The sequence below is a fragment of the Monodelphis domestica genome, chromosome 3 (assembly GCF_027887165.1).
Source record: "Monodelphis domestica isolate mMonDom1 chromosome 3, mMonDom1.pri, whole genome shotgun sequence".
Lineage (NCBI taxonomy): Eukaryota > Metazoa > Chordata > Mammalia > Didelphimorphia > Didelphidae > Monodelphis > Monodelphis domestica.
The window spans coordinates 188,057,700-188,083,568 of NC_077229.1; the positions used below are offsets into that span (position 1 = coordinate 188,057,700).

Below are 25,869 nucleotides of genomic sequence, written 5' to 3' on the forward strand. Positions count from 1 at the left end.
AAGCTAATAAGATGATATTTAAGTGTAGAACATAGTGTTCAGAATGAAGAAAATGATCATCTTTTTGTATTCTTCCCTGGGCAGATTATATCAGTAGTATTATATTCACTTTGCACATGTTTCAGGAGAGTCATTGACAAATGATTTAGATAAAGGAAGCCCTATCAGCCTTCATTTCAATGCTCAAATTTAATGGCCAAATTTTTTAAGCAAGATAGATTTTTACTACTTTTTGGCATCTTCTGAAATGGGCTACTACCCACTTCTACTGTCCTGACTGCAGATCTAAGAGATATATCCCTAACAAACATAGTGTATTCTATGCTTGGGAATCCTCTTCCATTGAAGTCCTAGGGACTGTGATGGAATGATGCCATATATTTGTCCCAAGGTCCATTTCCTTTCATCAGACCAATACTTCACTCATACATGGCTCAGTGTTAAAATAAAGGAGAGGTCATTTTACAAAACTGTGGTCCTGGAAGATAAGATTATGAACCAGAGAATTTAATCAGCTTGATACCAAGCTTCTTTCTATTTTATTCCATGTCTAATTAAAATCAGGTTTTCAAGATAGTAGTCATTGCTTAGATCTCTGTTATAGTTTATACATGACATTTTGACAAAGTAATGTCTTAATTCCATGTTATGCATGGTCTCTCATAATGTTACTTAATTTAACAAAATGAGTAAGTCTAATCTGGAGACACACACATCTGAATAGTCATCAATTCCAATAAAGTCAGATAGCAGTATTTTTAAATGGAAGAATGGGCTACATCTTTCAACCTGAAAAACAGAAGACCTGTCCTATTTAAATGATTTAAATTTTCTTCCTTTCATAAATAAAAAATATGCATACTGTACTTCGGGGTTTGTAATTTGTTGAAGGGATCTATGAAAGCAAGTTTTTTTGTCTCTTACTGTCAAGAAGTGCTACCACTATACACCTTGACTAGATTAAAAAGATTTTAATGAATTAAAGTCCTACAAATTATAGGCTATACTGCCATGCAATCATTCCCCTCAAATGGGGAGAAATTGATAAAGTTGACTAATTGTCCATGCTTATGGGAAATTCATAATGAATAATCTATTTAAGCATTACAGCTATGAAATTGCTCAAATATCAGAAATTTCATGGGGCCCAACTTTAGCCAATAAGAATCATAAGTTTCCTGTTTAAGGGAACACCTCCTTTCTTTCAATTATTGTTTCAATATTCCATTCCAACTCAACACCATAGACCTCCCCAGGCTGAGAGACTGAGCAAAGAGTCCTACAGATTTGGGAGCTCCACCCTTTTAGAAGTCCCCAAGCCCTGTGATTCCAGCCTCCTCTTCAACACAAGAAGGTACAGAAAGTCTATAAGAAACCTGAGGTAGAGCCTTTGGCTGTTCTGCTTCCTCACAGTTGCCATGGTCTGGTACCTCAACCTCCCCTCCTACATGGTGATTGAGAATTTCAACTGGATGTATTTCAATGAGTACAAGCCCATTTACCATCAGGAAATTGCCTTTATACTCTGGGAACAAGTGACTTGTTCCAAATAGGACCCATTCCTTGTCATCTTGGTGGCCTCATATCCTGCAGATACGAAAGCCAGACAGACCATTTGAATTACTTGGGGTGCAAAGAAGACTTTGTGGGAACAAGAAGTCCTAACATACTTTTTATTAGACCACCAAGTGGAGCCAAAAGATAACATGTTGGCCTTATCTATCTAAGATGAAAACATTCTTTTTGGTGACATAATCCACCAAAACTTTATAGACACATACCTGACTTTGAAGACAGCCATGGCATTCAGGTGGGTTATGGGATACTGCCCTATGGCCAAGTACATAATAAAGGCAGATGCCAATGTTTTTATCAACCCTGGAAAATTAGTGAAATATCTTTTGACTTACAACCAGTCTGAGAAGTTGTACACAGGCTACCCTTTCCTAGAGAATTATTCCAAAAGAGAATTTTTAAGAAAAACATACATTCCCTACAAAGAGAATCCTTTTAAGATGTTTGCATCATACTGTATGTAGTAGCATGAGTTATGTGCTATCCATATACTTGGCTCTCTGAGTTTATAAAATGATGGCACATGTCAAACCCATCAGACTTGAAGATACTTACATTGGCATCATCTTGGGCATCTTAAAAGTAGACATTGATCTTCTTGAGACCAGTGACCTCTTTTATTTGCACTTGATTGCAGCCCATGACTTTTCTCCAACAAACAACTCATTCAGTACTGGCAGTTTATGCAAAAGGAGGACAGTTGTTGGCCCTTCATTTTGCTCTAGCCAGACCAAGGACTTTGCAGAAAACCCACAAAGTTGGGCTGTGAACTCATCAATGGAGAGTCTTTTTTTTTTAACACTCTTACAACTTCCAACTCCACACCATCTTTGGTGTTAGCTATCTGCTTTCAACACAAGGCTTCAATTTCAGTCCATAAACAGGCACTCAGTTTTTTCCAAGCTTGTGTTCTTCCATTGGTAGATATGACCTGTTTCTATTCTAAAATTCTAGTGGCTTTACTGTCAAGATGTAGAAATTGGGGAAAATATATTTAATATAGACTACATTCCTATATTTTCTCAATATTTTAAATAGACCAGTATGTACTCTGACAAGAATGTGTTGTTTTTGTGGGGATTCAGAAAACTTATTTTCTATATGAATCTCACTGAGTGAAACAGAGGCAGAAAGAGACAAAAACTGAGAGTGTTGGAAGGTTCTTTATGGTACAAAATGTCAAAACATTATCCATCTCCTGATGTTTTCAACAATTGTGTTGATCTGAATTATTTTTATTCACAACATTACAACTAATTTCCCATTGACTTGTCTGTGTGCAAATTGGGATTGAATAATTCTCTCATTTACTATCATGTCTAATGTACCTTGAAATGTTAAATTCAAGCTGATAAATTCTCTTCCTTGTTCTTTTTCCTTCAACTGTTCACCTTAGGTGAAATAGTACTAACTGTATGAAGTAGAGAATTTTAAGGAGCATACAAATCAATTTGATGCTATTATGTTTATCTTTTACTCATTTCAATTCATTTGGTACTATAACTATGACTGATAAGAAATAGCAAATTGACCAGTTTTCAGTTACCACTGATTTTAATCATTGGGGTACTAAATCACAAGATTTATAATGGAAATAATAGAAATAATCATTTACTTAGCAGTCCCATAAGCATCTACCTTGGGAATCTTCAAAATTCACACTAGAAAAAATAACAAGGTTCAACACCCAGATGGCCCTTGTTTATCTTCTATTGTATTTTCTAATACTACAAATTGAAAAGCACATTTCCCAATGCTGATCTAAACTTGTCAGTTCTTTACACAATCCCTAATCTTTCTATGCTGATGAAATCATTTTATAGTCAAGACTCCTCAGAAACTTGTTATAGAGTGATCATACTCAAAGATGATAATAATTAGCAAGATGATGATAATTTCATTTTGTTTGCATATTGATTCTTTGATATTTCCTCGACATTTGTTTTGAGTAGAAAAAAAAGCTTAAATTTAGCACTGGTCATTCTAATATATGGCAGTCCTCACCCCAGCTAAACATCTCCCCGATTTTAAATGTCTCTCCTGCTCTTGGGTTCAACCACATCTTATCCAATCTGAAAAAAAATTATGTTCTTTCTTTCCTTGTTGATCTTTTACAATAGTCGCTGTGGCAGAAAATGGAGAGAACCTGCTGTAAAAGTTGCTAAGTTCAGTGAGTCATGATTAGGTACAGAGGACAGAGAGCAAGGAATCTTTGAGTTGCTATGGAATTTGGCAATAGTCATTTCCTATCAGGAAAGCCCACCAAATAATAAATGAGTTTCTAAAGCACAGTGGTCTAGAGAAATTCATATTTAACCCTCCTAATCCCTGCCAAGAACTAACAGAAACTGAGTAACCAATATCTGAAAAATATGACATTATAAAACTAAAAACAGAAAATAGAAAAGACCACTCAGGAAACATGAACTGACCAAATAGAATTCATTCTTATGATTTGACTTCAGAGATCTCTTATGTTACATAAAATATTATGGGATTAAAAAAGATATACTGATCCTTTCTCTTTTTAAAATATCTTAATAGAAAGGAAGATGCAAGAGGGAGAGAAGAAAAAATGGATTTTCCCATAAAGATGGCACTTTCTATTTCACTGATAACCAAAACCCTATTACTTCAGACCACCAACTCTCCTTTGATCTCATGTCATTTTAAGCATCTCTCTAAGAGTACTGGAAAGTGTTCCACTCCTAACACATAATATTCTAAACAGTCTGTAAGATTCGGCATAGTTAAATCAAATGATTGGCACAGGTTTGTCAATGTCTTCTGAGATGGTTTATAGTTTTAATAAGATTTTGGACCCTCTAAGCTCATAATAGTTTGGGGATAGGTGGTTCTCTGTGAGATATTCAGCATAAGATCTCGAATTAATAAAACACAAATTCAGTTTTTCTTTCATTCTGCTAGTACAAAGCATCACTATACTAGAAAAGTGTGTTTATATAGATATGTTAAATTATTATTCTCATAATCCAAAATAAGATAGAAAAGTTAGGTTTTAAGGCTCTGACACTTATTTTTTATATTTAGCATTTTTGTCCTATACTTTGACCCATCTACAAAACCACTTCACTTAGATATCCCACAATCTCTTTAAATTCAAAATAAACAAACAAAATTTATTATTTTCACTCATCAATATAGCTATCATCAATAATGACATTCTCATCTTCTAAGCTAGAAAACTTGTAAGCTTCCTGAGGGCAGGAAAGATTTAATTTTTGGTCTGTTTCTTCAAGGAATCTAACACATAGTATGTATTTAGTAAATACTTATCTACTGATTCAGTCAACCTAAACTCTTTCCTTTTATTTCAAATCCTTTGGTCCTAGATCAAAAAACCTAAATATTTAACACCTTTCTATAGAGTCATTCCTGAGAATGTAAAGAGACCAAAGCCAGTGGGACATCATCAAGGCATCTTGGCTGTTAATATCTCTTCTAGTAAGTGGTCTCAACTTGTTTTGTTCCTTGTGACCAAGATCTTATCTTGGACCCAAGGTCAAATAACTGGATTACTGTTTTATGCCCCATGTTTTTACCTTGGCTATTTTCTGAGTATCCCAATGTCTTCTGAGATTAAGGTTTTATACTGACACCTCTTCCTCAAACCCTTTCTATGGAACCAAATCCTATTTCTGATCTCTATTACTACTACCTACTACCATACATCTGTGATGCTTCTTGTCTGACAATCCATCCTTTTCCTTAAGAAATCATATGATTTAGAATTGGAAGGAACATTAGCAAAGTATCTAACCCAAATCCTTCATTTAATAGATGAGGAAACTGAGGTCCAAGGAAATGAAGATTAAAATCACACAAGTGAGCAGGACTTTTGACTCCAAATCTCATGTTCTTCCACTACCTTATGCCCTCTTGAATTTCTTATTGCTACTGCTTGGACTTTCCTTGGTTGTCTGCTCACCCCCTGCAGATGTATTTGGTCTTCAAGACCCCAATTGTTCCAGGTGTGACCAACACTACCTCTGGTGAAGCAATGTATGACACCCAGTTTGCCATTTTCTCTTAAATCTTTCTGCACTTAGAGTTCCTTGATAAATAATTTTGAAAAGAACAGTCATCCTAAGAATATAATCCTTAATTCTGCAGCCTGCTATATGAAAAAGAAACAGAAGCAAACAAACAAATTTGGGAGACCAAACAAGTGAACCAAAAGGATTCTGCCCTCTTGACAATAAACCAGAACAGCCAGCTCTCTCTGTCCCCCCATAATCACAGTTAATGCTACTGGAATACTCAATGGATCATCAACTCCCAAGCACTACAAAGCTTTATTAACTGTAGACAACAGTGACTCAAAGGCAGATATACAGAAGTATGAAGCTCAGGAATGCCATACAGCTGTTATTCCCCTTTTAAATAGGAAATTAGATAACTAAATGACAATGAGTGCTGGGATGGTTGTCAGGAAGATCTAAGAACTCCATCAAAATCATTTTTTTTGCCCTCTGTATAATCCTAGGGGTGTCACTTAAATTGCTCTGTCTCAGTTTCTGCATCTGCAAAATGGAGCAATAACAGCATCTGCTTCAGAGGACTGTTCTGATGACTGAATGAGATAACATAATAAAGCACTTTGTAAATCATAAAGTAGAATATAAATACAATTTAGGATGATGAGGAAAAGGAGGGGGGATATGAATTGGGATAGAGGTTGGACCTGGAACTCAGAAGATGGAGTATTGGATGCAAAGAACAGCAAGGAGGCCAATGATACTGGACAGCAAAGTACTTGGAGAGGAAGAAGTAAGGTATAAGAAGACTGGAAAAATAGGAAGGAACCAGGTAATTTGGTCTTCAAGACCAAATACATTTAGTTGATGAAGTATGGTAAAATTACAAATTAACTTTCAAAATCTAGCTATTTCAATGTGCATCACAATCTTATACTTCCTTTTTTCATTTTGTTTTTTTTTTTTGGGGGGGGGGCAATCCAACAAGACTAATACCTAGGGAAATTATCAAGTTTTGCAATATTCCCTAAAGGACTTAAAGTTCATTAATCAGCAAATGGAATATAACAATGCAAAAATAGAAATTCCTATTTTTTGAGATTTAGATAACAACAAAGATACCCTCAAACTATTTTACTACATTTTAAAGATTGATGCAGAAAAGTGAGACATAGGCGATAGAAAGCTAGCTTTGAAACCAGGAAAACCTGAGTTCAAGCCCCATGTCTTATATATACTGGCTGTGTGAACCTGGGAAAGATGCTTAACCTCTCAATGATCTAGGCAACTAAGACACTAGATTGTAGTAAAGATGTTAACCTGCATTGATAGAGTGTGTTAACCCTACCAATGAAACCATAAGTTTGTCCTCTATCCTATCTCAGATGAAAAGACAGAATAGTTTATTTACAAATAGATCAAACCCAAAATATAATTACTCAATAGGGCATAAACACTTTGACTGAATTTTCCTATATACAGGAAATAAAGCTCTATACAGTCTCTATCATCACCATTTATGCTATCTGACTGATATAAGCCTCAGGCATTTGAGTGCTTTGAATACAATATGAAAAAGATGACAAAAAATAGTAAGTTTTGAAGGTATTTCTACAACCCCATTCTTTCTCTCCAAGCTGATTAATCTTTACCTGTGTGGTAGTGATTCCATCCCCCTCAACTTCAGTCTTTCCTTCCCTAACAACTCCTATATATTACTTACAAATAAACTTAGATCTTCCTATACTCAAACAAATAAATGAACAAAAAAATCTATTGACAATGCTATCCCATCAAGTTGCTTTTTTCTCTAACATTTACTGAAATCCTACTCTCCAAAGTTGCCAACAACCTCTTAAATAGTCAAATTTGGCCACTGGTTTGTAAGGACCTTCCTTACCTGGTTCCTTCCTATTTTTCCAGTCTTCTTATACCTTACTCCTTCCTCTCCAAGTACCTTGCTGTCCAGTATCACTGACCTCATTACTATTCTTTGCATCCAACACTCCATCTTCTGAGTTCCAGGTATTTTTAATGCTTGTACAACATGCCTATACTTTGATATCCTATTGCCTCCAAGAGCAAATATAAAATGCTCTGTTTTCCATTTAAAGTCCTCCATAACCTAGCATCCTTATACCTTTCCAGTCTTCTCACACCTTACTTGCCAACATTTACTCTTCAATTCAGTAACACTGGCCTCCTGGTTCTTCCACAAATAAGACATGCCATCAGTTGGCTCCTGGTGTTCTCTCTGGTTGTCCCTTATTCCTAGAACTCTCTCCTCCCTTCTCTGTTCTGACAACTGACCTCTTTGGCTTCCTTTAAATCTCAACTAAAATTCCACTTTCTACAGGAAGTCTTCCTCAACCCCTCTTAATTCCAATGCCTTCCTTCTGCTTATTATATCATACTTATCCTTATATTGCTTGCTTTGCATGAATTTATTTGTTATTTCCTCTATTAAATTGAAAGCTTCTTGGTAGGGACTGCCCTTTGTCTCTTTTTGAATGCAGTGGGCACTTGATTAATGGAATAGATATAGCAAATGTGATCCAGATTTTAAATGAAAAGATTGGGCCAATGCCTTACTCAGCAACAAATGTTTCTGAGCAAGCTGAAAATGAAGTTACTACTGGTTACTGATTTTTGTCACCTGGCACACAGTGATAAGAATTTGCTTATTACTTTTAAGATTGCACATATTGTATATAAGATGAACTATCTTTTAAAAGTCATGCTACTATGACTTCCAGGTTAACATGGCTGAAGTTTACATGCAGGACTCTTCCCCTCCTCATCTCCTACCAATATATACTACATCAAAAGGCCAAAAAAAAATTCAGATGAAGGAAGGGTCTCCACAGTTGTGCACTGCATTGAAGGTATGTGGGATTTGAGTATTTCCACACTATAAGGTGGTAAAACAGCTCCCACCAAAGTGGGAGCTGATTAACCCTCCCCCACTCCACCTACGGAGCCAGGGTCAGATCAAGCACACTAGAATCAGCAGGCAAGCAAGGGGCACCTCAAGATCCTTGGCAACTGATTAAGACCACCAGGGATCTACCCCTGAGAGCATTTAGACCTGAGACCCAAGTAGGCCAAAGAGCACAGACCTTGGGTACAGAGATAGCACAGAGAGGAGCGGCACATATTAGAAGCATTGGAGACACAAGAGGTGGCCGCAGGCAAAAACCGTTCTCCTTAGCTTCATACACAGAGAGCCTGCTCTCCTCACTCAGACTCATGACTGGAAAGGAAAGGAAAATACAGCTTAGAAATGGCAAACAATGCCCAAAAATACATCTTCCAAATGCCAAGAAGATCAAGAAGAAGGCTTTGATTCTGGATAAATTTTATGGAGAAAAAAAAGTCAGACTACAGAGGAAACAAGAGAGGACAATGAACAATTAAATGCATCCAAATTTTCAAAAAAATGGAAATTGGCCACAAACTCTTGAAGAATTTAAATCTGAGATTTTGAGAAAAATGGAGGAGTTTGGCAAGAAATATTGGAAATAGTTCATAAAGAAAATAACAGTCTAAAAGACAGGAACTCCCAATTGGAGAAAGAAGCCCAGAAATCAAATAAAATGATAAATAAATTAGAGAACAAAATTAAACAGCTGGAAGCCATGAAAGGCAGGATAGACCAAGCCAAAAAGGAAAAATAAAAAGATTATACCAGAAAACCAAAAGATTATGGAGGAAAAATAGTCTTTAAAGACAAGAACTGGGCAGTTGGAAGCCAATGATCTCACAAAACAGCAAGAATTAATAAAACAAAGTTAAAAGACTGACAAAATAGAAGGAAACATGAAATATGTTACTGAGAAGATGACCAATCATGAAAACTGGTCTAGAAAAGACAATTTAAGAGCCATTAGTCTACCTGAAAACCCATAAATAAACAGAAATCTTGACATCATACTACAAGAAGTTATCCAAGAAAACTTCCCTAAAATTCTTGAACAAGAGTGCAAAATAGACATTGAAAGAGTTCATAGAACATCCTCTGCACTAAACCCTCAAAAAACAACCCCCAGGAATATAACTGCCAAATTCAAGAGCTTCCAAACAAAGGAGAAATTTTTATAAGAAGCCAGAGAGAGACAATTCAGATATCAAGGAGTACCAATCAGGATTACACAAGATCTGGTAGTTTCCACACTAAAGGACCTCAAGGCTTGGAATATGATATTCAGAAAGGCAAGAGAATTGGATCTTCAACCAAGAATCGTCTGCCCATCAAAACTGACTATATACTTCCAGGGGAAAGTATGGGCATTCACCAAAATAGAATATTTCCAAATAGTTGTAAAGAAAAGGCCAGAACTAAGCTGAAAGTTTGATATCCAAACACAAAAATCAAGAGAAACATGAAAAGGTAAATAACAAAAGAGGGAAAAGAAAAAATTTATTTTTTAAAAATTTTCTTCTTTAAGGGCTTCAATAAGATCAAATTACTTATATTAATACATGGAAAAATGTTATTTGTAATCCTCAAAAATTATATTCACTATTATAGTAATTAGAAGAATGATTACTAGGTAGAGATTGGGGTAATAAGTGGTCTAAGATGATATGTAAAAAAAAAATTGGGGGGGAGAGGAATAGAAGATGGCACCAAAAGAAACTTGAAGGGAAAAGATAAATAGGACAATCTATATCACACAAAGAGGCACATGAGAAGGGGAGGGGAAGAATACTATTACAAGAAGAAGTGGAAGAGAGTACTAAAAGGTAATACTTAAACCTTACTCTCAGTGGAATCAGTTCTGAGAGGGAAGAGCACCTAGATCCCTTGGGGTATCGAATTTTATCTTACCCTACAGGGAAAGTGAGAAGAAAAAAACTAAAGGGGGGAGTGGAACTGGGAGTACAAAAAGAGGGAAAGGGAGGGGGGAAGTAATTTAATAGACCCTAAAAAAATAATAAGAAGGGAACAAGAAGGGATGGGGCAGAAAGGGAAGTAAAAAAAGGGTGGGATTAGGGGGACTGATTTAAAGCAAACCACTTGTTTAAAAGGAAATAGTGAAAGAAGAAAGGGCAGAAGTAGGAGAGGATATCAAAATGTTGGGGAATACAGAGGTGGCAATCATAGCTTTGAATGTGAATGGAATGAACCTATCCATAAAACAAAAGCAAATAGCAGAGTGGATTAGAAACCAAAAATCTACCATATGTTGTCTACAAGAAACATACATGAGGCAGCTAGACACCTACAGGATGAAGATCAAAGACTGGAGCAAAATCTATTTAGCTTCAAATGAGAAGAAGATGGCAGGAGTTACAATCATGATATCTGACAAAGCCAAAGTAAAAACAGATCTGATTCAAAGAGATAGGAAATGTAATTACATCCTGATAAAAAGGCAGTATAGATTATGAGGAAATATCAGTACTCAACTTATATGCACCAAGTGGTATAGCATACAAATTTCTAAAGGAGAAACTAGTGGAGTTGAAGGAGGAAATAGATAGTAAAACTCTACTAGTGGGAGAACTGAATCTTCCTCTATCAGATCTAGATAAATCAAACCAAAAAATAAATAAGAAAGAGGTAAGAGATATGAATGAAATCTTGGAAAAATTAGAGTTAATACATATGTGGAGAAAATTAAATAGGGATAAAAAGCAATACACATTCTTTTCAGAAGCACATGATACATTCACAAAGATTGATCACATACAGGGCATACAAACATGGCAAACAAGTGCAAAAGAGCAGAAATAATAAATGTAACCTTTATAGATCATAATGCAATAAAAATAATAATTAGTAAGGGTACACAGAATGGCAAATCAAAAATTAATTGGAAATTAAATAATATGATTCTCCAAAACTTGTAAAAGAACAAATCATAGGAAAAATTAATAATTTCATTGAAGAAAATGACAATGATGAGACATCTTTTCAAAATCTATGGGATGCAACCAAAGTAGTACTCAGGGAGAAATTTATATCTTTGAGTTCATATATTAACAAATTAGGGAGGTCAGAGGTCAATGAATTGGGCATGCAAATCAAAAAAAACTTGAAAGTGAACAAATTTAAAATCCCAAGATGAAAACTAAATTGGAGATCCTAAAAATTAAAGGAGAAATTAATAAAATTGAAAGTAAAAGAACTGTTGAATTAATAAATAAGACTAGAAGCTGGTACTTTGAAAAAACAAATGAAATAGACAAAGGACTGGTCAATCTGATTTTTTTTAAAAAACGAAAAGAAGAAAATAAAATTAACAGTATCCAAGATGAAAAAGGAGACCTAACCTCTAATGAAAAGGAAATTAAGGCAATCATTAAAAACTATTTTGACCAATTATATACCAATAAATATGGCAACCTAGGTGATATGGATGAATATTTACAAAAATATAAATTGCCTAGATTAACAGAAGAAGAAATAGAATACTTAAATAATCCCATATTAGAAAAAGAAATTGAGCAAGCCATCAAAGAATTCCCTAAGAAAAAATCCCCAGGACCTGATGTATTCGCAAGTGAATTCTATCAAACATTCAAAGAACAACTAATCCCATTACTATACAAGCTGTTTGACATAATAAGCAAAGAAGGAGTTCTACCAAATTCCTTTTATGACACAAATATCGTACTGATTCCAAATCCAGGCAGGTCAAAAACAGAGAAAGAAAACTATAGACCAATCTCCTTAATGAACATGGATGCAAAAATCTTAAATAGAATACTAGCATAAAGACTCCAGCAAATGGTCACAGGAGTTATTCGTTATGGTCATGTGGGATTTGTACCAGGAATGCAAGGATGATTCAATATTAGGAAAACCATCCACATAATTGACCATATCAACAAGAAAACCAACAAACACGACATGATTATCTCAAAAGGTGCAGAAAAAGCCTTTGACAAAATCTATCACTCATTCCTATTGAAAACACTAGAAAGTAAAGGAATAGAAAATCCTTTCCTAAGAATAATAAACAGTATATATCTAAAACCATCAGCAAACATCATCTTCAATGGGGATAAACTAAAAGCCTTCCCAATAAGATCAGGAGTAAAACAAGGATGCCCATTATCTTCTCTATTATTTAACATTGTACTAGAAATACTAGCAGTAGCAATCAGAGAAGAAAAAGAAATTGAAGGTATTAAAATGGGCAATGAGGAGACCAAGCTATCACTCTGCAGATGATATGATGGTCTACTTCCTAGAGAATCACCTAAAAAGCTAGTGGAAATAATCAACAACTTTAGCAAAGTCACAGGACACAAAATAAACCCACATAAATCATCAGCATTTCTATATATTTCCAACACATCTCAGCAGCAAAAGTTAGAAAGAGAAATTACATTCAAAACCACCCTAAACAATATAAAATACTTGGGGAATCTATTTCCAAGACACAAACAGGAACTATATGAACACAACTACAAAACACTTTCAACACAATTAAAACAAGATTGGAAAACACATTAATTGCTCATGGCTAGGATGAACTACCATAATAAAAAATGACAATTCTACCAAAACTAATTCACTTATTTAGTGCCACACCCATCAAACTTCCAAGAAAAATTCTTACTGAATTAGAAAAAAACATAACAAAGTTCATTTGGAAGAACAAAAGATCAAGAATATCAAGGGAAATAATGAAAAAAAACTGTGAAGGAAGGTGGCTTAGCAGTACTAGATCTCAAAATGTACTATAAAGCAGTGGTCATCAAAACAATATGGTACTGGCTAAGAGACAGGAGGATCATTGGAATAGACTTGGGGTAAGTTACCTCAGCAAGGCAATCTATGATAAACCCAAAGATCACAGCTTTTAGTAGAAAAATCCACTATTTGACAAAAACTGCTGGGATAATTGGAAAACAGTATGGGAGAAATTAGGTTTAGATCATTATCTCACACCCTACACCAAGATAAACTCAGAATGGGTGAATGACTTGAATATAAAGAAGGAAACTATAGTATACTTGTTAGATCTTTGGGAAAAGAAAGATTTTAAGACCAAGTAAGAGAAAAAAATTACAAAATGTAAAAGAAATAATTTTGATCACATTAAAGTTTTTGTAAAAAAAAATCTAATGTAACTAAAATAAGAAGGAAAGCAATAAATTGGGGAAAAATCTTCATAACAAAAATCTCTAACAAAGGTCTAATTACTCAAATTTATATAGTGCTAAATCAATTGTACAAAAAAGTCAAGCCTTTCCCCAATTGATAAGTGGGCAAGTGACATGAATAAGCAATTTTCAGATAAAGAAATCAAAACTATTGATAAATACATGAAAAAATGTTCTAAATCTCTTATAATCAGAGACATGCAAATTAAAACAACTCTGAGTTACCACTTCACACCTAGCAGATTGGCTAACATGATAGCAACGGAAAATAATAAATGTTGGAGAGGATGTGGTAAAATTGGGACATTAATGCATTGCTGATGGAGTTGTGAACTGATCCAGACATTCTGAAAGGCAATTTGGAACTCTACCCAAAAGGCACTAAAAGACTGCTTGCCCTTTGATCCAGCCATAGCACTGCTGGGTTTGTATCCCAAAGACATAATAAGGAAAAAGACTTGTACAAGAATATTCATAGCTGTGCTCTTTGTGGTGGCAAAAAAAAATTGGAAAATGAGGGAATGCCCTTCAATTGGGGAATGGCTGAACAAATTGTGGTATATGCTGGTAATGGAATACTATTGTGCTCAAAGAAATAATGAAGTGGAGGAATTCCATGTGAACTGGAATGACCTCCAGGAATTGATGCAGAGTGAAAGGAGCAGAAACAGGAGAACATTGTACATAGAGACTGATACACTGTGATACAATCGAATGTAATAGACTTCTCTACTAGTAGCAATACAGTGATCCAGAATAATTTGGAGGGACTTATGAGAAAGAATGCTATTCACATTCAGAGGAAGAACTGTGGGAGTAGAAACACAGAAGAAAAACAACTGCTTGATCACATGGTTCGATGGGGTTATGATTGCAGATATAGACTCTAAATGATCACCCTAGTTCAAATATCAATGATATGGAAATAGGTCTTGATCTATGACACGTTAAACCCAGTTTTGCAAGCCGACCTGTGGACTTTAAAGTCGAGGGTTCCTCCTAACTGGGTGTGGTGACTTAGGTGAAATAATGATGAATGGGAGACAGCTTTTGCATTCAACCCACAGCATAGGGTTTCACAGAAAATCTGCTCCACGTTGGCTGAGGCTTGGCTTTATTTTATACCCTCATAGTCACATATCTACTTGTCACACAGTTTCATTCTCAATATTCATGTTTCCATAGAACCTAACAACAGTCACGAAGCCCAAGGAGATAGTCAATAAAACATTGTTACTAAGTGCAGGGTCAGAAGGTAGAATCAACATGACCCAGATATAGTTTGAGGAATTCAGAGCACAGACTTGCCAGAAGTTTTTATGCCTAGAAAAGAGGATTCTATCTAAGTGGGTATATAAGAATCATTAGGTTTCACTTTGTAAGTGGGATCTCCTTGTAATATTCTGGGGGGACAAAGTGGGACATCTGTATTAACCCTGCAATCATGTTGCTCTCATTTATTTTTCCTGGGGCTAAGTAAGAATAATAATCATAGCAATTCCAATAATAAGGGGATATTAATAAGGAAAGTCACTTAGGGGAGTTTCAGGGGATGTTTCCATCCTTTCTGGGGGCTGTTTTGCAGTCCCTGGTTTCCATATGTGACCATGTTAAACAATGTGGTCTCTGATGGTTCCTGGCAAGCCAGTGGAATGTGTGTCAGCTATGGGAGGGGATTGGTGAAAGGAGAGAGAAAGAACATGAATCTTGTAACCATAGAAAAATATTCAAAATTAGCTAATTAAATAAAATGTTAAAAATAAAAATGAAAAAATAAATAAATAGATAAAATAAAATAAAAGTCATGCTACTTACATTTTGGGAGGTGGCAATGGGATGTAGGGCAAGATAACCTTTTTTTTCTGGAAAATGTTTTTATAATTTTTCATGAAGAGTTCATGTGCTTCTTCAGTGCTCCGAGATTTTTTTCTAAAAAATTAAAAGAAAATATGTCTTCACTATACAGAATTCAAATTCATGTTATAGAATCATCAAATTAGAGCTGGAGAATGGAAACAAAGAAATCATCACATTCAGAGGTTCCCAAGTTCCTTGTAAAGTTTTAAACACATGTGGCTCTTTTAGCTAAAAAACAAACAAGCTCTATATTAATAATGTCTCATAATCACTTGACATAGTAAAACACTCAATACTTAGCCCAGTATAGCCCTCTCCAAACTAACCATAGTATCCCTCCCTAATAAACTGCCCCATTTGGATCCCCTACCCTTATTGTAGCCCCTCTTTGACAACAATCTCTACCACCACTCACTACTACTCCACTTCAAACAAGTTAACCTACTACTTTTGTTGTCATATTTCCCTTATCTTACCTCCACTTTTTTTTTCATATCTCATTCATTTAAGATAGAGCCTTCCAAAGTAATAGTAATCTAGCCCCTAAACTCATTACACCAATGAAAAAAAGGTTCTAGAAGTGTCTCAGGGCTCTTCCTCCAGTTTGTAGAACACACTTACCTACTGTAATGTGAACCTTCTGGAAAAAAATATTATTTAGTCCATCAAATTGCATTGACTCACATAAATTAAAAATGGTAGAGTCAGGTTCTACCTTTTACATCTGATACCTACTTAACAATAAATAAATCTCTTTACTTTTCAGTTCAACTCTATAAAGCTACAGATTTTGAGGAATTATTAATCATATAAGTTTATTAAGTGTTATACAATGTATTTAGTACGGGGCATACAAAGAAAAAGAAAAAGCAGTCCCTTCCATCAAGGAGCTTGCATTCTAATGGGAAGACCACATGAGTATATATGTGTATGGCATATATGTATACATACACATATACATACACTGTTGATGGAAGGCAACCTTATAACATTAGAAGGGAATAACTAATAGCTAGGCCTTCATATACAAAGGCAATCATAGATCTAGACCAAAAAATAATATGTGTACCAAAATATACATGGTTCTTGATTTATTCATGGTTTAAGGTTTCTCTTAAAAGGCTCTTCTCCTTCAAAAGACTGTCAATCCTCCATCTGGCATTCTGTCAATGTTCATTTTAAATCTTTTTTTCCCTTTATTCCAATTATCCCCTTCCTTGTATTATATTTATCTGTGTAAATGGCACTTCTTCTCCCACAATTCCCTCCAGTAATCTCCTTGGAAGTAGGAACAATGTCCTTTTTCATTCTGGGATCCTTATGTCCTATCACAATACCTTACACATTGAAGGTACTTAATAGATACATACCATTTAATTTGTTTGGCAGAAGTATCAATTCCATTACCAAAACCATAGGGAATATCTTTTTGTAAATGTGCCATAAAAGATTGTAATAACTTTTTAGTATATTTTGTTGCCATTCATCTATTTAAGCTATTTGGAGGATACCAGGAAGCAAAATAGTTTTCATAAGGGGCAAATTAATTTGGTGGATTTATTTTCTAATTTATATATGAATGTATAACAAATGTGTGAGAAATGGGCCAGAAAATCATGTCTCTTCTTTGCATCTTCTAGAAATTATGTGCCCTCCTCTGGTTATCAGACCTGCCAAAACACCAGCATTCACAATCTTATCTAATGAGAATCTAGCAAAAAGTGAATGTCCGTTTTCCACGTTAAGAAGGATATAGGTGCAATTTGGTATGAATTAAGCTAATTTCTCACACCTCTAACTATAACTGTAACTAGATTCCATCCTTTTATTATAGTCTCTTGAAAAAATTACCCTATGCTCATACAACTCTATTTTTAATATGTCCTTGACCCAAATGAAAGGAATATTCCACTAGAAGCTATTTCAGACCCTTAAACACTAACACTTCATTCTATATGTTCTACTCAATTTAATCTGTCAGCCTTATTTGGAGAGAGTATACTTTTTCGCAAATTGCTTTTTTTTTCCTTCAAAAGATATTTCTTGCTTCAAGTTTCTCTCATATTCACTATGCTTTGATTTCATGACTTTAAAAATGCCCAATCCCAAAAAAGTTCAAAATTCTATTTCAATTAATTTATTGATGTCAAGTCTTTTTTTTATTTTTGAAGATTTCCTGAAAACAAATTAAAATTACCTCATCCACAATATTATATTAAAAATTAAAAATTTTATGATTAAATCTTAATATTAAAAATAATATATGGCTATTTATGTTCTAGACTTCTGACTTTCTAACTGATGATTATTTTTGTTAGTTCTCAAATTGTTTGCCAAATTAACCAAAACTTTCTGATTGAATTTTATATGACTTTAAATCAACCCAAAAAGCTAGCATGGAGTTGCAAGTAGAAGCCTGATGGAATATCATTAAGACATGGGTTCTAATCCCATCTCTAACATTTTTTAGTTGTGTAATCATAGGAGATTCGCTTTAACCTCTACTTAATCTCTTTGTGATTTATCAACTAAGTCACTGGAAAAAAAAATTGTGCAATAGAAGATTCCCAAAATGATTGAATAACAGAATTTGGGGGAATCTCTCTGACTCTATTATTGAGTTTAGTTTGATTTGTTGTTGCTTTTATTTTTCCCCCTACATACCAGCTGCAATTATAATCTATACTTGAGAATCCTATATTACAATTCTGACCTAGAATATTTTTATATAGTGGAGTCCTTGTTCCTAATTGTTAGTTACTGGTAATAACTAATAATTGTGTTTATATAGTATTTTCAGTTTAGTTGGTGCTTTTCTCAAAATAATCCTGTCAAAAAGAAAGGCAAAGCTAAAACTAGTATAGGGCCACCATGGTGCTAACCCATGTCACTTAATCTATTAACAAATGTATATGAAGCATCTGCTATATGCAAGACACTGTTCCAAGAACTAGAGATTCAAATAAAATAAATGAAACTATCCCTACTTTCAAGGGAATTATATTCCAAGAGAAACAACAAGGCCACAAGGGCACCAGAATATATTAGATAAACACAAATAAATGCAAAGTAGCAAAGTGTATGGTAGATTTGGAGGGAAGGCACTGGCAGTTGGTGGGATCAGGAAAGGCTTACTGATGGTGAGGTTGAAGCTATGATTTGAAGGAAGAGAAAAAATATATGAGTTCAAGGTGAATAAAAAATGCATTCAAGTCATGGGAGACTACAGTACAAAGACAGAGAAATGGAAACCAATATTAGAGTGGGCAACATCTAAGAAAGTAGAATTCTGATGCCTACTCCACTTTCCTACTTAGCCCTGAGCATAGGTTGTCCTTGAATCTATTCTTTCCACAGTTCCTTTGAACATAAAAGGCTGCCACATAAGAGCCTGTGATGCTCACACCACTGTCCAGTCCACCTTATTACAGGAGAAGGGTCTGCTTCAAGCATTAACTGGCCTATGACCCTAGCTATGTTGGAAGCTTGGGGAAACAGTTGTAAAGACCTCTCCCATTATTTGCATTGGTCACATCAATCTCTCTCCCTCCATACTTCCACAGAAAATCCAGCCCTAAACTGCATCTGCCCACTATTTCTTCTGAACTTTCTAAATATATTGTGGTATAGTAGACAGATAACTGGATGTAGAGTCAGGGGAATGAAATTCAAATTCTATATTAGTCACTTAATAGTTGTTTTTTTCCTTAAGCAACTCATTTAACCTCTCTATGCCTCAGTTTTCATATCTATAAAATGAGAGAGTTAAACTTCATGACCTCTAATACCTCTTCCAGGTCTAAATATTCTATCCTGTGGTCCTTGTATTCTTATTCTCACTTTTCTTTCCTTTAGCGGTTACTTTTATTATATGAAACTCAAAAGACTATGTGCAAACAAAACTGACTAAAATAAAAAAGGAAATAGAGAAAATATTTATGTGAAATTTTGCTGACAAAGGCTTGGCATATAAGATATATAAATAAATAATAATGTATATTAATGTATATACATTTAATATATTTATACATAAATACACATATTTTATACATAAAATATCCAAAATACATTCCCTGATACCAAAATATGTGGTAAAAGTATATAAAGGATATAAAGAAACTATATTCACTAGAAAAATGGCAAACTATTAGTTACATGATAGAATGCTCCATACCACTAATAACAAGAGAAATAAAAAAACAACCTTAACATTTCACCTCACTCTCTGCAAATTAGCAAACATGATAAAAGATTAGAATAGTACTTGTCACATGAATTGTGGTAACACAGGCACATTCATGCATTTTGGGCAAAGTTATGAATTTTTGAAAAGTGGTTTGGACTTATAAAAATAAAGTGACTAAAGTGTCACTTTATTTTAAGATTCTATTACTAGGCTTTCACCCAAAGGAGGCCATTGATAAGATATTTATTAAAATTTTTATTATATGATTCATGTTCTCGCCCTTCTCTCTTCCTCCCCCCCTCCCAGAGCTGACAAGCAATTCCACTGATTTAAACATGTCTTATTGCTCAAAACCTATTCCCATATTATTCATATTTGTAATAGAATAATCTTTTAACAATTCCTACCCCAAATCATATACACATATAACCAAGAGGTAAATCATGTTTTCTCCTGCATTTCTACTCCAAAAGTTCTTTCTCTAGATGTGGATAACATTTTTTTTCACAAGTTTCATTGGATTGTGGGCTTGAACTTGTCTGTCACACAATAGATTGCCCTGTCCTGGGGTTCCCCCTTGAGCTTTTGTCAAGAAGATCATGAAGCCAACCCCCCAACTTTGGGTCTACCAACTACCCCAAACTGGAATTTATGTCCTCCCCACAAGCCCAGACTGAGACTCCTGGCTTCACTCTGGGCTGGCACAAATCAGGCTGCTTAAGCACATACTGCCCTAGCCTGGAATTTGGACTTCACTACAGGTTTGGAATTTCAAAGGGTGTGGGTTGATTGGACCTCTATTTGTCCAAGCAGGATCTCAGGATCTGGATGTTGGCTTGGGCTCAGGTTCTAAATCTTGAACAGTAGATATGGAGTGGAGGGGTGTGACTTGCTCTGGGCTTGATCTTCACTTCTTGCTGTAGCCTCTTGCTGTTTGTGTTCCCCTCTCACCCCAGTGCCTCAGATGTTCTCTGTCAACCTTTTAGGTTTTCCTCTTCTTGAAAGTCATTTTACTCTGTCTCCTTGTTGGTTCTTTCACTCCTGTATTCATTTTGTGGCCTTATTTTAAGATTAGTTGGAAAGGATTCTCGGGGTGACTGAACTTCTCTGCTACTCTGCCATCTTGACTTCACCTGCCTCCATATCACATTAAGAAATTTATTAATTTTGTAAATTAAGATTTGTAAAAATGGAGATTTGAACCCCAGACTTCAATCCCCAGAAGTCCTTGGCACTTCCTAGAATGCCCTAAGATCTCACCAGAGATACCCACCTGAGCCGTGAACAAAATGAGTATTTAAACTGACTGTACTGCCTACTCTCTCTCTGCTTCCGCTTCTAAGCACACACAGCTCTCAAGATGCAGTAAGTAAAATTGAATGGGCTTATCATAAGCCCTAGAAATGTGGCTTATTGATTTGTGTCTTTGATTTCTAATAATCTTTAATAAACCTCTAAAAATATAACTCTTTTAGTAGAGAAACTAAATTTAACTGTTACAGATTGAAGCTACAATATGCTTCTCTCCTACTTTTCTGAATGAGGACAAGTTCTCTGTTCATCTGTAAATTAAGGCTCATGGATAGTGAAGCAACTAAGTAAACCTATGCAAAGTCAAGAGAAAAAAAGGGACCTTTCTAAACATCACATATCTCTCAGCATCTGGAATACCAACCTCTTGTCCAGAATGAGGTGAGAGTCCTCCAATCAAAGAGGCTTAAGAAAGGGACATCCCAAAGAACATAAAATGGAGTATGGGAAGGAAATGGTCCTTTTTTCCCTTGGAACCCCAGACTGAGTAGACCTGCTATCAGACTCAGGCTGGAGCTGGTTACAGGGGTTTGGGGTGCAGGGTGCAGCTAAGATTACTGCCAGCCATACATGTCTGGTGCCTTTTCTTTCTCTGGCCCACTTTTTATTATTTAAAAAATAATTATAACAAGATATAGTCTCCAGAGAATTTTAATCATAACAGCATTCTTTTGGAAACAAAGTAGATAACCACCAATTAAGAAATAGCTAAATAAATTGTGGTACTATGGATATAATGGAATATTATGATGCTGTAAGAGATAATGAACAAAATATACACAATGGCTATAACAATATAAACAGAAAGAATAACATTTCAAAATATAAATATATGTTGTGAAATTATAAAAAAAAAGGCTCAAAAGGAAAGCTGAGACCTAATAAATACTACTGGCCCTTTGCAGAAGTAGGATGATCATAACTGTTGCACATTGCATACTGTACGTATTTTTAGTTGTTATAATGTATTAATTAGTTGTAGTAGTTGTTCCTTTTCTCTTTTTATTTAAAAAAATATGACATTATGTGGAGTGGTTTCCTGGAAAGAAGAGAGGGAAGATTCCTGAAGCAAACTATAATGAAACTATCACATTTTTTAAAGTTTTTTTTAACCCTTAACTTCTGTCATAGTATCAATTATAAAACAGGAGAGTATCAAGGGCTAGGCAATCAGTCAGTATTAAGTGACTTACTCAGGGAGGGTCACACAGCTAGGAAGTGTCTGTGGCAAGATTTGAACCCAAGTTATCTCATTTCCATGCTTTGTATTCTATAAACTATGCTCTATAGCTGTTCCTAAAGATTTTTTACATTTTTTACATTATTTGTTACATTAAAATATCCAGTTAACTCTTGCTCCTTCCTTGTCTCCATTAGAGAAAGAAAAATTTGGCAAAAATATCTAAGTACCTATAAAATTATATCTTACTTATTTATCAGTTCTTTCCCTGGAGTTGGACATACACAAGTCAATCTTCAAACAATATTTCTATTGCTGTATAATAATGTTCTCTTGGTTATATTCATTTCATTCTTCATGACTTCATGCAGGTCTTTCCATGTGTTTCAAAAACTAACCTGAGGATCAGCTAGGTGGCTTAGTGGATTGGAAGTCAGGCCTAGAGATGGGAGGTCCTGGGTTCAAATCTAGATGGACACTTCCTAGCTGTGTGACTCTGGACAATTTACTTCACCCAATTGCCTAGTGTTTACCATTCATCTGCCGTGGAAACCAATACACAGTATTGTAAGGGTAAAAGGTATAAAAACAGGTTAGAGTTATAAAAAAATTAAACTGTTCATCATTTAAAGATTATTTTTTAACTTTAGATAAAGCAGTTTCACCTGAGTAAGGAGGTAAGTTCAATTACAAAGAGTTGAAAAATGAGTAACAAAGGGGTTAAGTGACTTGCTCACGGTCACAAAGCTGGGAAATACTCAAGGCCAAATTTGAACATTGATCCTCTCAACTCCAGGCCTGCCACTCTTTCCTCTGTGCTACCTACCTGCCCCTAAGGATTATTTTTTTAGTTTAGAGAGAGCAATTTTCCTCTAGTGAGGTATATTACAAGGAGTTGAAAACTGAGTAAAAGCCTACTGCCAGGGAGATGATGATCTCCAGGTGTAGCATAAAATTTTGTAATATACATTTTCAGACTTTGACAACATAAGAATTTGTTTTCTTCCTTGGAATATTTTTAGAGTTTTGTTTTTCTTCTTTACAAATTGGGAGTAGCATGAAAGATTTAGGAATAGTATTACCCCCCAAAATAAAAAGAAAACAAAAAGGATTACTAAAGCAGCTTTTTAAAGGAACAGAAGAAAGCAGAGGGAAGGCCAACAGGAATAACAGATAAGCAAAAAAGCTTTAAAAATTAAATGATGAATGTGTTGGATTTACAAGTGAATCCTGCCAAAATATTTAAGAAACAATTGGTTCTAAAACTACATAAATTGTTGTAAAAATAGATAATTGACTCATACCAAATTTCTTCTGGCACAAAAATGATCTTGATACCTAAAACCTGTCTGAAAAAAAGTCTGAAACAGAATAAGAAAACTGTGAACCAATTTCCTTAATATTATTGCAAAATTTTTAATAAAATAAAATACTAGCCAAGTGATTATAGTAACATATTACAAAGATCATACATTGTGATCAGGTTGAATTTATGACAGGAATTCAGGGTTGCCTCAGTATTGGAAAAGTATAAGCATAATTGATTAATAAAAAACAAGAACAATCACAAGATTGTTTCAATAGATGTGAGAAAAAAAAACTTTTGACAAATATAATTTCTGTTTTTAAAAAATCATTAGAAAATACAGGAATTCATGGCCTTAGACACTTCCTTGCTGTGTGATCCTCAGCAAGTCACTTTACCCCAGTTGTCTAGCCTTTACCACTCTTCTGCCTTGAAAATTATATTTAGTATTGCTTCTAAGATAAATGGTAAAGGCTTTTAATATATATAGAAATTTAAACTGATAAGTTGCTTCTATCTAAAATCAAGAGTAAGAATTATCTGAAATGGAGATGTGCTAGAAGCTTTTCCAATTAGATAATGAGTGAAGCGAGGATGTTCATTATTAACATTAGTACTCAATATTGTATTAGAAATGCTAGCTATAACAATAAGAAACAGAAATTAAAGGAATAAATATAAACAATGAGGAATCAATACTATCCCTTTTGCCAATAATATAAAATTTGTTACAATTAACAACTTCAACAAAGTCGTTAGATATAAAATAAACTGGCACAAATCTTCAGCATTTCTGTATGTTACCAACAAAAACCAACAGAGAGATAGAAGAAGAAAATCCATTTAAACTAATTGAAGACAGAAGAAGGCATACCATTAGGTAAAATGAGGGAGTAAAGGATACTCTGCTCCCCTGACTCCACACACAAAAAAGAGAAAAAGAATCACCTCAAAACAAAGAAAGCAAGAGGAATACATCTCACTGGAATAAGAAGAGAGTAGCCCAGACAGCCCAGTATTTGTGAGAACTGACAGAACTTGGGCCAGCCCAACACAGTGTGACTCCATCAGAGGCAGTGAAGCTGCAGAATGGGAATAAGCCTAGTCAAATTCATTTGAACCATGTATCGAAGGCAGAGAGGTTATGAAACCTATAAACTCTCATGTTGCAGCAGAGTGCCTGAGGTAACAAGGGAGCAAAGTGGAGGACCTGCAAACTGTTCACTCCCATGTGGCAGCAAAATGCCAAACATAAAGCCCAGATGAAGGGAAGCATGCCACCTGGCAGCAACAGATAAATAACAGAGTTTAAACCAACCCAGTCCACGAAATAATAAGGGAACTGGTAACACAGGATGATCGATCTAGCTGGACAAAATAGCTGCAAACCTTTCTAGGGAAAGCTTGCAGGGATACCTCTTTGACAGACAAACTGTGGGAAACTAAGGCAGTCAAATGTACCTCAAATACCAGAAATACCAGAGATGAGTCTTCTGCAAGCTTGGAGTTCAACATATTGATAAAGTATTGAGAAGAAAAAATAACAAGAAAGATGAATAAAAGACAAAAAATAACTGACCATAGAAAGTTCCTTTAGTGGCAGGGAAGACCAAAATACAAACTCAGAAGAGGACAACAAGGTCAAAAAGGAAATATTTGAAGCCTCAGAGGAAAGTCTAAAAGGATGTCAGACACCAAAAGAACTCCTGGAAGAACTTGGAAAGAAGTTTAAAAACCAAATAATAAGAGAATTGCCAGGAAAAAAACAATTGGCCAGGGGGAATTCACTGAAGAAATAAAATCCAAAAAAAAATCTATAATAGTATAAAAGGAAATGGAAACAAAAACAATTAAGAAAACAACTCTGCAATGTGTAGAATTGGCCAAATTGAAAAGGAAACACAAAAAATACTTGGAAGAAAATAATTCCATTAAAATTAGAGTTGGACAAATAGAAGTCAATGAATCCATAAGACATCAGAAAAAATAAGATAAAAAATTTTAAATAAAAAAATAAAATAAAATTTAAAATAACTCACTGAAAAAATTACCTACTTGAAAAATAGATCAATCAGAGATCATCTAAGATTCATTGGAATACTTAAAATCCAAGATAAAAAAAGAGCCTGAGATACCATATTATAAGAAATCATCCAGGAAAACTGTCCTGCTATGCTTGAACAAGAAGGAAAAATAGAATGGAGAAAATCTACTGATCACTTCCTGAAAGACATCCCAAAATAAAATACCCAAGACTATTATAATCAAATTCAAGAGTTCCCAGGCCATGGAAAAAGTACTATAAGCATCCAGAAAGAAAAAATTCAAATATTGT

At 34.8% G+C, this 25,869-nt stretch overlaps 1 protein-coding gene across 7 annotated transcripts in view; it reads right to left on the minus strand.

The window, feature by feature from the left end:
- Window positions 1-25,869, minus strand: part of CNBD1 (cyclic nucleotide binding domain containing 1) — a 634,668-nt gene that overhangs the window by 564,904 nt on the left and 43,895 nt on the right. For all 7 annotated transcript variants that reach the window (XM_007488069.3, XM_056823346.1, XM_007488074.3 and 4 more), the window contains one exon: window positions 15,510-15,623. In XM_007488069.3, coding sequence (XP_007488131.1) covers window positions 15,510-15,623 — 114 coding nt within the window. The remainder of the gene's footprint in view (window positions 1-15,509; window positions 15,624-25,869) is intronic.